Source organism: Petaurus breviceps, unplaced genomic scaffold (assembly GCF_028583685.1).
Source record: "Petaurus breviceps papuanus isolate PSGF00001 unplaced genomic scaffold, PetGlider_PUasm1.0 78, whole genome shotgun sequence".
NCBI classification, from domain to species: Eukaryota; Metazoa; Chordata; class Mammalia; order Diprotodontia; family Petauridae; genus Petaurus; species Petaurus breviceps.
This window is the reverse complement of record NW_027186502.1, coordinates 3,779,471-3,794,822: the sequence shown is the minus strand read 5'-3', so window position 1 is coordinate 3,794,822 and position 15,352 is coordinate 3,779,471. Positions and strand designations below refer to the sequence as shown.

Below are 15,352 nucleotides of genomic sequence, written 5' to 3'. Positions count from 1 at the left end.
AGCTCAGAATGAGGGAGAATTTGGGGAGAGAGATAATTCTGTTTTGGACATGTTGAGTTCCATGATGTGCATGAGATATCTAATATGGGATGTCCAAAAGGCAAATTGGTGGTGTGAAAGTGAAGCTCAGGAGATTGGGCCAGATTATAGATTTGGGAGTCATTTGCAAAGAGTTGACAGTTGAAGCCATGGGAACTGATGAGATCACCAAATGAAATAGTATAGAGGGGAAATAAAAGAAGGGACAGGATAGACCCTTGGGGGACATCTAGGACTAATGGGCATGACCTAGATGAAGATCCAGCAAAGGAGATTGAAAAGGAGCAAACAGTTAGAAGGAGGACTAGAGAGAAGAGAGTATCCAGGAGGAAAGGATGATCAATGTGTGTGTCAAGGCTGTAGACAGATCAGGACTGAGAAATAGCCTTTAGATTTGTCAATTAAGAGAGCATTGTTAACTTTGGGAAGAACAGTTTCAATTGAATGATGAGTCAAACCAGACTATAGAGCATTTAGAATTGAGGGAGAGGAAAGAATGAAGGCACAAACTATAGACAGCCTTTTCAAGTTTAGCCATTAAAGAAAGGAAAGATACAGGAGGAAACCTTGTGCAAATGAGGGTTTTTTTTTTTTATTTTATCTTTTTAAGCAATGGGGGGTAAGTAACTTGCTCAAGGTTACAGGGCCAGTTATTTCTGGGTGTGGTGCTGAGTGTCTGAGCCAGGGATTCGATCTCCAGGACATCCCAACAATGGAACCGGTGCTCTTACTCGCTGAGCCACCTGGCCGCCCCTAAGCAATTGGGGTTAAGTAACTTGCTCAAGGTTACACGGCCAGGTGTTTCTGGGTGGGTGCTAAGTGTCTGAGCCCAGGATTCGATCTCCAGGTCATCCTGACACTGGAGCCGGTGCTCTTACTTGCTGTGCTACCTGGCCGCTCCTGAGGGTTTTTTTAAATATGGATGAGACATAGGAATGTTTCTAGGCAGCAAGGAAACGGCCAGTGGATAGTGAAAAACTGAAGGTAAGTGAGAGTGGGAATAATAGAAGGAATAGTCTTCTGAAGAATGGAATGGGATCAAAGGTACACTAGAGGAGTTTGCCTTGGCGTAAGAAGATATACCTCTTCACACGAAATGGGTCAAGGACGAGAAGGTTGTCAAAAGGCATCTGAATACTTTTGAGATGAGGATGGGGAAAGAGGAAGGTCTTGGAAATGATGTTTTGTTTTGAATTTTTCAGTGAAGGATGAGGCAAGGGCCTCTGCTGTGGGAAGTGTGAGAAGAGATGAAAAAGTTTGGAATAGCCTCTGTGGTGACTGGAAAAACAAAAGTCGATTAGAGAAGTGTGAAGGGATTCCCTTGTTGTAGTAAGGGACATAGTTGAGGTTACTTATCTACATTGGATTTTGTACCAGAGAAGTTAAAAAGATAGAGTTACTTTTTTCTTTTTTTCTTGTTTGGTAGGGCTTTAGGTAGCTAACTATGGAATAAAGTTACTTTTTGAGATATATGGAAGGACTAGATTTAGAATTTAGGCCCTTACAGTTCCTACGACACTCCCCGTATTTGATGAGTTAATTTTCCCCAAATAAAACATGAAAAAACCACTTTGCTATTTTGTGTATCAGATAATTGTAGCTGGGTCACTTGACTTCTGTGAATGTCAGTGTGAATCTTGCCTACTTTATAGTGCAGGGATATTTTTTTTTATCTCTGGTACTCTGGTGAAACCTTTGAACCTCTTCTTTTTTAAATTCAATTTATTTTATTCTGAACTTAAAAAATAAAACAAGCATTTCCATAATATAGTAGAATGGCGGGGGAGGATGATTGTACATGAAACTGCAAATCTATTGGGTACAGCTTGCTATTCCTTTTAAATGTATAATAAAATTATCATGTAACTTTTCTTTTTTCCCCTTTTTTCTTCCCTTCCCCCACCCTAGAGATAGCTACAATTAGATACAAATATGTGTGTGTGTGTGTGTGTGTGTGTGTACACACACACATATATGTAAAACCATTCTATACATATGTCTATTTATCAATTCTTTCTCTGGATGCAGATAGTGTCTTCCTGGTTCCTTTGTAGTTAATTCAGGTAGACCTCTTCTCAAGATAATATTTTAATTGCACAAAATAAAACAAAATTACAAAGGAAACCAATCTTATCAAAATATAGCTATTAGTTTTCTTTAAAAGTTCATCAGATCCAAGTTAAGAACCCCTCTTGTAGTGTGACTTTAAGAAAAAAGAAAAAGATAAGGCCACAGTAGGAATTTGGAGAAAATTAAAGCATGAAATGAATTGTAAATGTGTGCTGCTCTAAGGATGTCTGTCTCCATTTCCAAGAAGGTACATTATGTATCCCAAAATAATGCCTTGAAAGTGTTCTCAACTAATGTTCCCAGTGTGAAAGTATATTATGCATTCATTAGGTATACACATAATCTAATATGGAGGCCAGTTATTGCTGGAAAGCACAGCCTTCTTAAAAATTACTTTGCCTAGGAATAGTTTACCTGTCACATTTATGGAGAATGGAGGAGTTTATGACCACACAATAGAGAACATTATGAAGTGCAAAATGGATAATTTTTATTACATTAAATTGAAAAGGTTTTACACAAAGCCAAAGCAACCAAGATTAGGAGGGAAGCAGAAAGTTGGGAAAGAATTTTTACAACCAGTATCTCTGATAAAGGCCTCATTTCTAAAATATATAGAGAATTGAATTGAATTGATAAGAATACAAGCCATTCCCCAGTTGATAAAATGGTCAAGGGATATGGATAGGCAGTTTTCAGAGGAAGAAATTAAAGCTCTCTGTAAGTCACATGAAAAAATGCTCTAAATTACTATTGATTATAGAAATGCAGATCAAAACAACTCTTAGGTACCACATCACACCTATCAGATTGGCTCACATGACAAGGCAGGAAAATTATAAATGCTGGGGAAGAAGTGGGAAAATTGGAACACTAATGCATGATTGGTGGAGTTGTGAACTGATCCAACCATTCTGGAGAGCAATTTGGAACTATGCAAAAAGGGCTATAAAAATGTGCATACCCTTTGATCCAACGATACCACTTCTAGGACTGTATCCCAAAAAGATCATAAAAATGGGAAAAGGACCCACATGTACAAAAATATTTATAGTAACTCTTTGTGGCGGCCAAGAACTGGGAATTGAGGGGATGCCCATCAATTGGGGAATGGTTGAACAAGGTGTGGTATATGAATGTAATGGAATACTACTGTGCTATAAGAAATGAAGAGCAAGTAGACTTTAGAAAAACCTGGAAAGATTATTTGAGCTGATGCTAAGTGAAATGAGCAAAACCAGGAGAACATCATACATAGTAGCAATCACAGTGTGTAATGATTTCGATAAACTTAGCTCTTCTCAAGCAATGCAAGGACCTGAAACAACTCCAAAAGACTCATAATGGAAAATGCTATCCACATCCAGCGAAAGAACTATGGAGTCTGAATGCAGATTTCTGCTCTCTTTTTGTTTTGTTTTCTTATGGTTCCTCTCATTTGTTCTAATTCTTCTTTACAACATGACTAATGTGAAAATATGTTTAATAAGAGTATTTATTTGTAGAGCTTATAATGGATTGTACAACATCTTGGGAAGGTGGAGGAGAAGGAGGCAGAGAAAATTTAAAACTTATGGAAGTGAATGTAGAAAACTTAAAAAAATTAATTTATTTTAAAAATTGACTTTGCCTTTTTAGGGATCACAGGACGTGCAGAGGTTTGCCATGATATGGTGAAGCTAAAAACAAGAGCCAAATCAATTTTTGCAGTTCCTTCCTTCTGAGAGAAGTACGTTACCTGCCTCCTTCCAGTATGGCTAAGAGTGCAGAAGTTAAGTTGGCAGTGTTTGGCCGAGCAGGTGTGGGGAAATCAGGTAAGATTGTTACCATCATTTCCACCTTGTGAATGAGATGTGAAAGATGATTCCTTCTCCCTTTTCCTTTATGACACACCATCATGCAAAAAATCTTTTCTTTAGCTGGAATTTTTACTTTAAATTGCCTATTTTTATCTCTTTAAAGTGAAGTTTTGTTTTTGGTTGAAAGTAAAAAGTTACAATGATAATACTCTGGAACCCACATGGATTAGTCAGGCAAGAAATTAAACCAGGCCTGAAAGAAATTAGACTCTTTTTCTACATATTTATAAATGAATGTGTATATCCCTATGTATATTTTATATGCATTTGTAAGCTTTTCACTAATTTATTTTTATAAGATGCATCATTGTTCTTGTGTGAGAAAAGCTAGTAGAAACATTGTAAGTTGGTAGTTTTAAAAATTTACTATCAAGTTTCACGAGCAGATTCTCTAAAATGTGTTTATGTTTTCCTCTCCTGGCGCACACAGATGAATCAGGCCCTTTTTGTTCCCAACATTGGTAAAGGACATTTACCTTGAAGACAGAGAGTAAAATAGTGGACTGTGATGTAGCTAACATCCCAATTTTTTAAGTGTTTGATCATTTATGATCAAGGATTGCTAAAGTAGAGGATGCCAAAATGTTAAGTCATTTTGAGCCTTTGGATGCTGTTTCTTTTCTTTGTTGCTGGAGGAAACAATAGTAGTTGACTCTACATGCCCTATTGTCTATCCCTTTATTCCTAGTAAAGGGATTCACCAGTCATCTGGAAGACAGGTGGGAGAGCCATGCCCCCCTCAGAATTACAATGAACAAATCACATAATAGATAGTCCACAAAAATCGAGTCCAGCATGCCCAGTGACTGAGATGTTGTAATCTAATCTTATCTCCTTCAGTCTATGGTCATGCTGCTGGCTTTCTGGGTTTACTTCATTCACAATTTCACTTTTATCTGAAATCTTTTTTATCTTTCTTCAAGTGTTCTTCCTTTTGCCCTAGCCTCTCTTTTTTTTTTTCTTGTCCAAGACCCAGGAAGAAACCAAACAGAAATTGAATAGTAGGAATGAACTAAGAAGCTGCCATTCTTCATAGGAGTTAGAGATATTTAAGCCAGGATGCTGTACTCCTCCGTGACCATTTCTTTGCTAGTACTTTCTATATTTCCTTTTGAGGGGAGGCCCATTTCTCTTTGTTCAGCTGATAGAAGTTGGAGGGAAATGAGGAAATTGCTTCAGTGATGGGGGGATAAAAATTCAGAAAGAAAGCTATAACAGCTCAGCAAGTCAGTCATCCAGTAAGCATATGTCAGATACCTACTGTTTGCTAGGCATTCTGATAGGTGCCTAAATCTAAGTTACATTTACCCTCAGATGGACATTTCTGTATTATGTTTACCCTCCCTCCCCAGATAAATTATAAGCTATAATTTTAGCTTCATTATATATTTCTCATAGACCTTTTAATAGTGTTGTACATACATTCAAAATGAAAGTTGTTACACATTGGTCATCTTACACAGACATACATATTTATACTTTTGCTAATGTTCATGATCTGGTTAATGCCCATGTTACCTGATTAATACTGTTGCTAACCATACTTATCTGGTTAAAGTTCAATCCTGTAGGAGTAACCTAAATTTTGTAATTGTTGTTGATATAATTTTTAAAATACTTTCTTTCAGTTAACAAGCATTTATATTCTCTTCCTTTTGCATCCACACCATCTACTGAGAAAGAAAATACATAAAGCAAAACAGAACTTTTGGTGTAAATGTTATTAATTTGGCAAAACAAATTCCCATATTGGCCGTGACACAAAATGTGTATTTTTTTTTTTTACATATTGATTCTATTGCACTGATCAGAGTTCTTAATTCCTTCAGTAGTATTCATGTTTACGTTATTGTTTGTTTGTTTGTTTTTTAGCAATTGGGGTTAAGTAACTTGCTCAAGGTTACACGGCCAGTTATTTCTGGGTGTGGTGCTGAGTGTCTGAGCCCGGGATTCGATCTCCAGGTCGTCCCAACACTGGAGCAGGTGCTCTTACTCGCTGAGCCACCTGGCCGCCCCTACAATGTTATTGTTGTATAAATTTTTCTACTGGTTCTGCTCACCTCAATCTTCATCAGTTCATAACTGTATTCTTAGGTTTTTCTGAAACTGTCCCTTTTATCATTTCTTATTTCTTATAATTGTGTTCCATTGTATTTATATACTGAATATTGATAGCATTGTTAGAGAATGACAATAATTAGCTCTTCAGTTGTGAGATCTTTTCAGTCCTGAAAAACGGAGTCCATCTTCTGCAACGTTTAGTCATTTTTTTTTTTTTTGCCTTTTTGGAGGGCAATTGGGGTTAAGTAACTGCCCAAGGTTACACGGCTAGTATTTTTGTGTGGGTGTTAAGTGTCTCGGGCCAGAATTGAACTCGGGTCCTCCCAACTCCAGGGCCAGTGCTTTACTCACTGCGCCACCTAGCCGCCCCTGTTTATTCATTTTTAGTCATATCTGACTTTTCATGACCCCATTTGGAACTTTTTGGCAAATTTCTTCTCCCTGGTCATCCCTTTAATATCATTCTTCACTGTCTCTTCTTTCACCATAGTCTCAGATGTAGATGTGGCCCTTTTCTTTGCTGAGGCCAACCCCATTTACAGGCAGGCTTGATCATCTCCAGAAAATTGTCCTCCAACATAATCCTAACTCCTTCTCTCATCTTCAGTCTCTTCCATGTTTGCTGTTTTTTTCTTGCCAAGTACAAACATACCGATGGCTCTCCATCCTTAAGAAAAACCTCTCAATTGATTCTACCATTTCCCCCCACTCCCCACTACCCTCTCCCAGCTATTGTACCATCTCTCTCCTCTTCTCTGCTCAACTTTGTGAAAAAGTCATCTATATCTGATGCTGCCACTGTCTTCTTTCTTCTCAACCCTCTGTAGTCTGACATCTGACCTCATTATTGAACTGAAACTGTTCTCTCCAAAGTTACCATTGACCTCGATTGCCAAATATTATGTGGCAAATAGAAATCTCGGTCCTTCTTGTTTCTTGCTCCTTTATACACAGATCCTTTAATAGAGATCAGATATGAGTTTCTTAGGTTATGGCTTCACTCTTACTGTTGAACATGACATAAATATAATTATTTAGGTACTTTAGTCAAGGTGTAGGTACTGAAAGAAATAAAATTCTAGGTAGGAAAATTTCAAATGAAAATAAATTGAGTATTTGTATTATGCCTCTCAGGTTAAATTGATGCTCCCTTTCTTCATATTTTTTTAGGTAGTAAGTGTGGGAAGGGAAGCTGGTTAAATATTTTATTGTGGTCTGTTTCTTTTTAAGTATATATTTTCATGATTGACATCCCCTCAATAGAAGTGAGATAACTTGTGCAATTTCCCTGATAAATAAATACTGATGCATTTCTTTTATAGGCTATCATCAATAATAAGATACTGTAATTCAAAGGCCAATTGCTTCATTCAGTCATGAACTCTCATTTTGCAGACATAGATTGTTGTACATGTTAAGGAACAAACACAAAATGATCTGTGTATTTCCTTTCCTGGGAAAGTACTGGGCCTTAATCTATCATCTATGTATTTATCTATCTGTCTATTTATCCTCTCTCTGTCTCTCTCTGTCTCTGTCTGTGTCCCCCTCTCTCTGTATGTATGTGTGTATATATATATATGTGTGTATATATATATATATACTCATATCTGTATATCTTCTTTATAGCAATTTATTAGTTGCCTATTATATGTGCCAGACATTATGCCAGTTATTGGTGATACAAAGACCTAGATGAAATAGTTCTTCCTCTAAAGGAACTTATATTCTTTTGGGAAGACAACATGTACATATATAAATATCTATGTAATAATACCAGTATAAATTCATGGTAAGTAAATGAGGGAGAGTACTAGCACTTAGGGTAAAGACTTCATGCAGAAAGCAGGGCATTAGCACTTACATATGTATATACATATATGTGTTATGCATATACATGCACACACGCACACATATGTATAGGTATCAGGTAACAGAGTTGTAGCTAGAGAGTTGGTCTTGCAGCCAAAAACACCCAAGTTTAAATCTCATCTCTGACATATTTGGCTATATGGAGTTTCCTTGTTCAGGAATCTCCTTTATCCTCAAAATCTCCTGAAATCACAGGTCTAAGCCCTCTATATACCTGTGTATGTATGTGTACATACATAAATACAGTTTATAGTGCTTTAGTATAAAAAATTATTTTCTCAGGTCCAAAACTCATTTTAAAGTATGTCCAATAAGAACAAAGAGCTGTGTGCACTCTCTCTCTCTCTCTCTCTCTCTCTCTCTCTCTCTCTCTGTCTCTCTCTGTCTCTCTCTCTCTGTCTCTCTCTGTCTCTCTCTCTGTGTCTCCCTCTCTCTATTATTTGAAAAGTTTGCATAGTAACCATAAAGATATTACTAATAATGTCTTGATCAGTCCACTTCATCTTCACTGAGATAAATTCTATTTCATCGAGTATTGTTCTTGAATTTTCCTCTCCCTACTTCTCCTCCCCCCTCCCCACACCTTCATAGTATAATGGAAGAAGCCCAGTACTGGGAGTCCAGACAGAGAACTGAGTCCTGGCCCTAACCTGAGCTTTGCTACTTCATGAGCTATGAAAAAGTCGATGAATCCCTTTGAGCCTCATTTTACCTTTAAAATTAACATGGTTAGACTAGGTGAACTTTGAGACAGCTTTTACTGCAAAACTCTATGATTCTGTAATTTGAATTATCCTTTCTGTGGCAAATCTAGAGCTTGCATATAGTAAGTACTTAATAAATGTTTATAGATATGAATGAAATTGGAACAAGAAGAGGTCTGAAGTGGGATACTGATAACATCTGTGATTATGTTTATGAAACATAAACACAAAACAAACTCCTTGCTGCTGTATACAAACTTTCTTATGATCAGCTTCTGTGCCTTTAGTCAAAGAACTCAACCCTACTCCACCGTCATCCCCAATACATATACTGCACCTGTAACACTCTCCCTCCCACTTCATCTGCCTTCTGAAACTTACCAGACCTGTCTCAGGTCACTTCTCCTACATGAAACCTTCCCTGATCTTCTTGCTCACTGCTGATCTTTTCCTCCTCAGACTTCATATGCCATTTTGTACTTCTTATGACCTATTTGGTAAAGTCATCATTACCTGTGCTTGTGTTAGATTCCCCTACTAGGCTATAAGGTCAGTGGTGGCAGGAACCTTGTGTTCATTATGTTTGTATCTTTTCCTCCCCTAGCACAGTGCTTTGCACATAGTAGATATTTAATAAATGTTTATTCAATGGAATTAAACAGTTTCTTGGTAGAGCAAGGCCTTAGGATTGTGGTGGGGAGAGAGTAATTGAAGAGAGAGATCAGTATGACAGGTTTAAAATATTGGAAGGTTAGAGAAATAATCTCTTTTGTCTTCAGGAAATCTAATAACCTGAAACACCCTCTCTAATTACATAAGAAAGTCAAAGAATGGCACACCATGCAGACTATTATATTTCCTTTCTATTACTTCCATGAGTTGAGTAGGAGACTGACTTTTCCAATTTGCATGTGTTTGCACATAAAGAACATACAAAAAATTTGGACAAACATAGGGCCACATAGCTCTTTCTTGTATATTATGGAAAGAATTGCAAGGATGAGTCGAACTAAATAGGATCTGGGGACAAGGATGATTTGTTTGCTGAAAAATTCTCAATTATCTGTGATTAGCTGTACCCAGGGCATGCAAAGCAATTTTATAACTAGCTTACAAAAAAACAAAACAAAACACGATTAGGTAGTAAACCCTGGTGAAAGTATGTAGGAATCTTGTTTTCTAAAGTCAGATAGAAATTAATTTGGATTATTCACTGTCTGGTATTATTTTATTGCTGCTTCCCTCCATTAGAAAAGATAATAGAGACTTGATTATTCTTTTATTTAACTATGCCTTAATGACCTCCTTGCAAAAACTCAGCCAACTACCAACCATATTTTATTATTGACTTGTTTGCTCAGCATCAGAACTGATGCTTCATAAGGACTAACTTTGTAGGAAGGAGATGAGGAAACTTCTAAGTCACCCCATTAAATGTGTCCCCTGTTCAATCCTGTGTTTTGTGAAAGGGCCAAATTTCTAAGATTTTACTGCTATCATAGCCAAAATTTCAGTGCAAAAGCATCTCTGTTGCTCAAGCCATTTTCCAGTGTTGATGTTGTTGCAGAAAAGAAGCTTTATAGATGTCTTTACATCTTTAAAATGGGGTGCTCATTTGAGGTCTAAAAGGCAAAAATATACTGTGCAGATTTTTATGCTATACCATTAAAATTACCAAGGGGAGACTTTTATAGAATTAGACAAAATAGAAAGGTATATCAAGGATCAGGGATTTCTTGCATCCCTGATATAAATCTAACTTTGCTATAATGTATAACTTTTTTAATATATTTCTGTAGTCTTTTAGTTATAATGTTTTTAATTGTTCAACCATATTCATTAATGATGAGATGAATCATGGCCTAGTGGATAGAGGGCTGGTCTCAGGGCGAGGGCCATCTGGTTTAAATCCTGGCTAATGTGCAGCCAGTGGCTCGGTGTGGATAGAGCTTCAGGCCTGGGGTCTGGAAGGCCTGAGTACAAATACCTTAGATACTTACTAGCTGCAGGTCCCTGGGCAAGTCACTGTAAGCAGGGATAATAACAGCACCCACCTCCTAGGCTTGTTGTGAGGCTCTAATTAGATAAATGTGCATGGCACATAGTAGGTGCTGTACGAATGCGTATTCTCCTCCTCTCTCCATGTGACCCTGGGGAATTTAACTTCACTTCCCAGACTGAAGGTTCAGAACAGATGTTTATTAGCATTGATAGAGGGACTTTCTTTCCTCCCTAGGGAACTCACTGCCTAATTAAATCATAGTTCCAGGTCCCACTTTCTCCAAATCATTACTAATATTGAACCGTGTTTCTCTTTCCTCTGCTTTCTTGTTCCCATGTTTGGGTAACAGGTAACTTCACTTCAAGAAATTTAGTTGCATTCACTTGTAAAAGCATATAGATTTGAAACTCTAGAGTGAATTCTGACTAGGAATATAACAAACATACATATTTTTCATCATTATTTACCACAACTAATCATTTTCCAGGGCATAAAGAAATCATAAATAAATATAGAAAAGCAGAAATAAATTCATCATTTATCTAATAACAATAAAAATACTTAATAAAGGAAACATGAACAAAAGATCCCAATGTAAGTAGAGACTAAGCATTAACATTTTTTAAAAAGCTAGTTCAAAGAAAAAAAACATAGAAGCATGTAATAATTACAGAAGAAAATAGTGGTTTAGCATACCAATATATATTAAAGCTAAAGCAGTCCTCAGAGAAAACAGCCTCAGAGAGGCTTAATTAATCAATCGTGCGATTAAAAGATGCCAACAGCCCTAGAGATCAGTCAATAAGTGTTTGTTGAATGCTAGGAAAGTTAGCAAGGTAAAAACCTGAAATGAAGCACAAAAAATGAAAATGTGAAAATCAGAGGAGAAATAAAACATATTGGCCAAAAAAAAAAGACTAATAGAACTGGCAAGCCAAGACTAGTTTGTTTTTTTTATGAATAGCAAAATTGATAAGTCATTAGATAATTTGGAAAGAGAGAAAAACCAAATTACTAAAATAGGAAATAAAGAATGTAAATTCATAATTATTATCAAGGACTTAAAAAATTATCAGGAACTACTGTAGCCAATTATATATAAATAAAATGGAGATTTTAAAAGAAGTGGATATCCATGAAATATAAAATATCAAACTTAACAAAATAGAGAATAAACTTTTAGCCTCTCAAAAAGAAATCAAGTAACTCATAAATTTATTGTCCAAAACAATAAAACTATTGTTCTGTTGTTTAAGTTTCTCATTTGTTACGTGTTACTTCAATTAAAACTTGTTCTTATTCTCTGTCTCTCTATCCTTGTCTCTGTCTCTCTCATCATTACAGTTACAGAACCACAGAATTTTAGATGTGGAAAAGAACTCAAGGGCCAGCTAATCGAATCCAGAAAAAAAAATCGCCACGGCAGTATATCTCATAAATGCTCCTCCAATCTCTTCTTGATGACTGCCAGTAAAGGAGAACCCATACCACTCTAGGCAACCCATTCACTTTTCAAATAGCTCTCATCATTAGGAAATTCCTCTTTTCATCAAACCTGAAAGTGCCTCTATGTAGCTTTCGCCATCCACTGCTATTCATTCTGCCTTCTGGGGCCAAGCAGAATAAATCAAAACTCTTTCATGTGACAGCCCTTCACAACCTTGAAGACAGTTATCCTATCCACAAGTGTCCTTAGCTCACAGCTAAACATCCCCTCATGCTCATGTGACATAGACTCAAATCTTTCCATCATTCTGTTTGCCTTTCTCTTAATCTTCTCCATATTTATCAAAATCTTTTAGAAACTGTGGTGCCCAGCATTTAACACCCTATATTCGGTCTGACTGGGGCAGAATACAGTGGGATCGTGGCCTCGTGATTCTGGGAAGGCAGTACCTCTCTTAATGTAATCCCAAACCACATTAGCATTTTTCGCTGCTCGGTCACATTGTTGATTTATATTGAGCTTACAGTCTATTAAAACTTGCCTGTCTTTTCAGATAAACAGCTATCCACTCATGTCTTCTCTGTCTTATAATTGTGATTTTAATTTTTGAATGTTTAACTTTACATTTATCCCTTTCAAGTTTAATATTACTAGATTCAGCTCCATGTTCTGGTCCATCGGTATCTTGTTGGATCCCGATTCTACTATCTAGCATGCTATGGGCAAATTTGACACGTGCTGTTAATGACTCTATCCAAATGACTGGTAAAATAATAAATAACATGGAGTCAAATAAAGGTCCATGTTTTTCCACTGGAGATTCCCTTTTAAGCTAACTTCTCCAAAATGACATAGCTTAGGGGTGGGGAACTTATGGCCTCAAGGCCACGTGTGGCAGCCAAAGGGCTGCACTTGAGGACCTAGAGGGCCACATGTGGCCTCAAGGTCGCAGGCTCCCTGACTCTGATATGTGAAGCAGGACTCAAACCCAGGTCTTCCTGACTTTAGGTCTGGCTCTCTATTTTCTGGGGGCAGCTAGGTGGCAAAGGAGATAGAGTGCTGGGTCTAGAGTCTGGAAGATTTCTCATCATGAGTTCACATCTGGCCTCAGACACTAGTTGTATTAGCCTGGGCCAGTCACTTAACCCTGTTTGCCTCAGTTCCTCTTCTGTAAAATGAGCAGGAGAAGGAAATGGCAAACTTCTCTAGTATCTTTGCCAAGAAAACTCCAAATGGTGTTACTGAAAGTCAGACATGACTGAAAATGACTGAAAAACACCTGAATTCTAGTCTCTAAGCTCCATTGAAAATGTTGGTTAGAAAAAGAAAGATATTATGATAATGATCACGTAAGGGCAGGGAAAAGCCACTCAGAAGACCCCACTGTTCCCTGGAGCATGGGACAGCCAGTCTGAAAAAGTGTAATTTGAACCAGGGCTGAACAAGCACAGGAGACCACAGTGGAGTGAGTAAGCACTACGAGGAGATCTCTTCTTTTATATCTTTAGCCTGTTACTTTGGAGGCATACTATATCTCTGTAAGTGGCCAGTAGCACAGTAGATAAGAGTGCTTAGCCTGGAGTCAGGATGACTTGGGTTCAAATCCAGCCCTAGACACTTACTAGGTAACCCTAGACAAGTCACTTTACCTCTGTCTGCCTCAGTTTTCTCAACTATAAAATGGGGATAATAATAACACCTACTTTGTAGGGTTGTTGTGAGGATCAAATGAGATAATATGTGTAAAGATGGAGTACAATACCTGGCCTACCATACTTCATAAATGTTTCTTCCCTTTCCCCTTATCTTTTTTTTTTTAAGCAGTTGGGGTTAAGTAACTTGCTCAAGGTTACACGGCCAGATCCCAGGTCATCCCAACTCTGGGGCCAGTGCTCTTACTCGCTGTGCTACCTGGCCGCCCCTTCCCCCTTATCTTAAATAATCTTTTCCCCCTTATGATTTTGAATCTCCCTTCTGTTTTTCACCTAATAGCTGAAAAAACTCTTCTTTGACACTGCATGAGGGGGGAATTTAGGGAGGAAACTAGAAATTGTAGCAAAAGATACAAAGTCTTAAGATTAAATATGTGAAAAATGTGGAGAGTGACGTAGTGGAAAAAGGGAGGATACATTAATAAGTTGGCCTGGAAGGACCCAAGAAGCAAGACTCAGGAGCTGTTCACAAAGGTAAAAAACCATGCATATCCCAACTGAAGAAAAAGCAGAAAGCTATAAATTTTAAATTGATGGTGTTTTCTCTCCAAATATATACATGTATAAATGTATGTATGTAGACATGTAGTTACTTATCTGTGATTTCACTGGTATAGGAAAATGCCTTTGAAGAAACATCCTGTACTGGTAACTTCTCTGCAATTTATAATCTTAGAGTTGCCTTAGGCACTGACAGATTAAGTGACTTGCCCAGGGCCATATGACTAATATATGTCAAGGGCTGGACTTGGATATGAGTAATTTTTCTGGCTCTAAATACAGTCTCTCTTCCTCCCCCCCCCCCTTTCTTTCCCTCCCTCTCTCCCTCTCTTTCTGCCTCGGTCTCTCTTTTCCCTCTCCCATACGTGCATACACACACATATACCACACATGTATATATGCATTTAAAGTGGATCTAAGAGTTTATCTTAATAATTCATCACATTTTAAGAGTGCTTTTCTTCTTTGAAATACAAGATGTTCATGTGAAAAAAAAAAGCTGGGAGAACGCCAGAAGGTTTCAAACATACTGTGGGAGCAGACATATTAGGAAGAAATCCCATCAGATAACTAGAAAGCTTTTATATTTTCTGAATGATTGATGGCTATTGTTGGAAACTTCTGTGTCAATGAATATATTAGGTCCAAATAGAACCATTCTAATCTCTCTCCCACTTGACAACCCTTTAAATATTTGAGAACAACTATCCTACCCCTCCAAATATTTTTCTAGGATAAATATTCCCATTTCCTTCATCCACTTCTTATATGGCATGGAATTGAGACTTTTTATCCTCCAGATTTCCCACTTTTGGACATGTTCTAACTTGCCAATGTCTTTCTTAACAGGGAACACAGTATTCCAGATTTGGTCTGACCAATGTAGGCAGCTCTCTTAGAGAGTTGCCTGCGGTACTAAGAGATTTAAGTGACTTGCCCTGGGACACATGGCTAGTATATGTCAGGAGCTGAACTTAAGTATGAATAGTCTTCCAGGCTCTAAAGATTTTCTCTCTCTCCTCTCTCTCTGTCTCTCTCTCTCTGTCTCTCTGTCTCTCTCTCTCTCTCTCTCTCTCTCTCTCTCT

The 15,352-nt window shown here is 37.5% G+C and overlaps 1 protein-coding gene across 2 annotated transcripts in view; it reads left to right on the top strand.

Moving 5' to 3' along the window:
* RERG (RAS like estrogen regulated growth inhibitor) overlaps positions 1 to 15,352 on the top strand; it is a 129,710-nt gene that overhangs the window by 13,594 nt on the left and 100,764 nt on the right. For both annotated transcript variants that reach the window (XM_069106125.1, XM_069106124.1), the window contains exon 2: positions 3,748 to 3,923. In XM_069106125.1, the coding sequence (XP_068962226.1) occupies positions 3,863 to 3,923 (61 nt within the window). In that variant the 5' untranslated portion in view covers positions 3,748 to 3,862. The remainder of the gene's footprint in view (positions 1 to 3,747; positions 3,924 to 15,352) is intronic.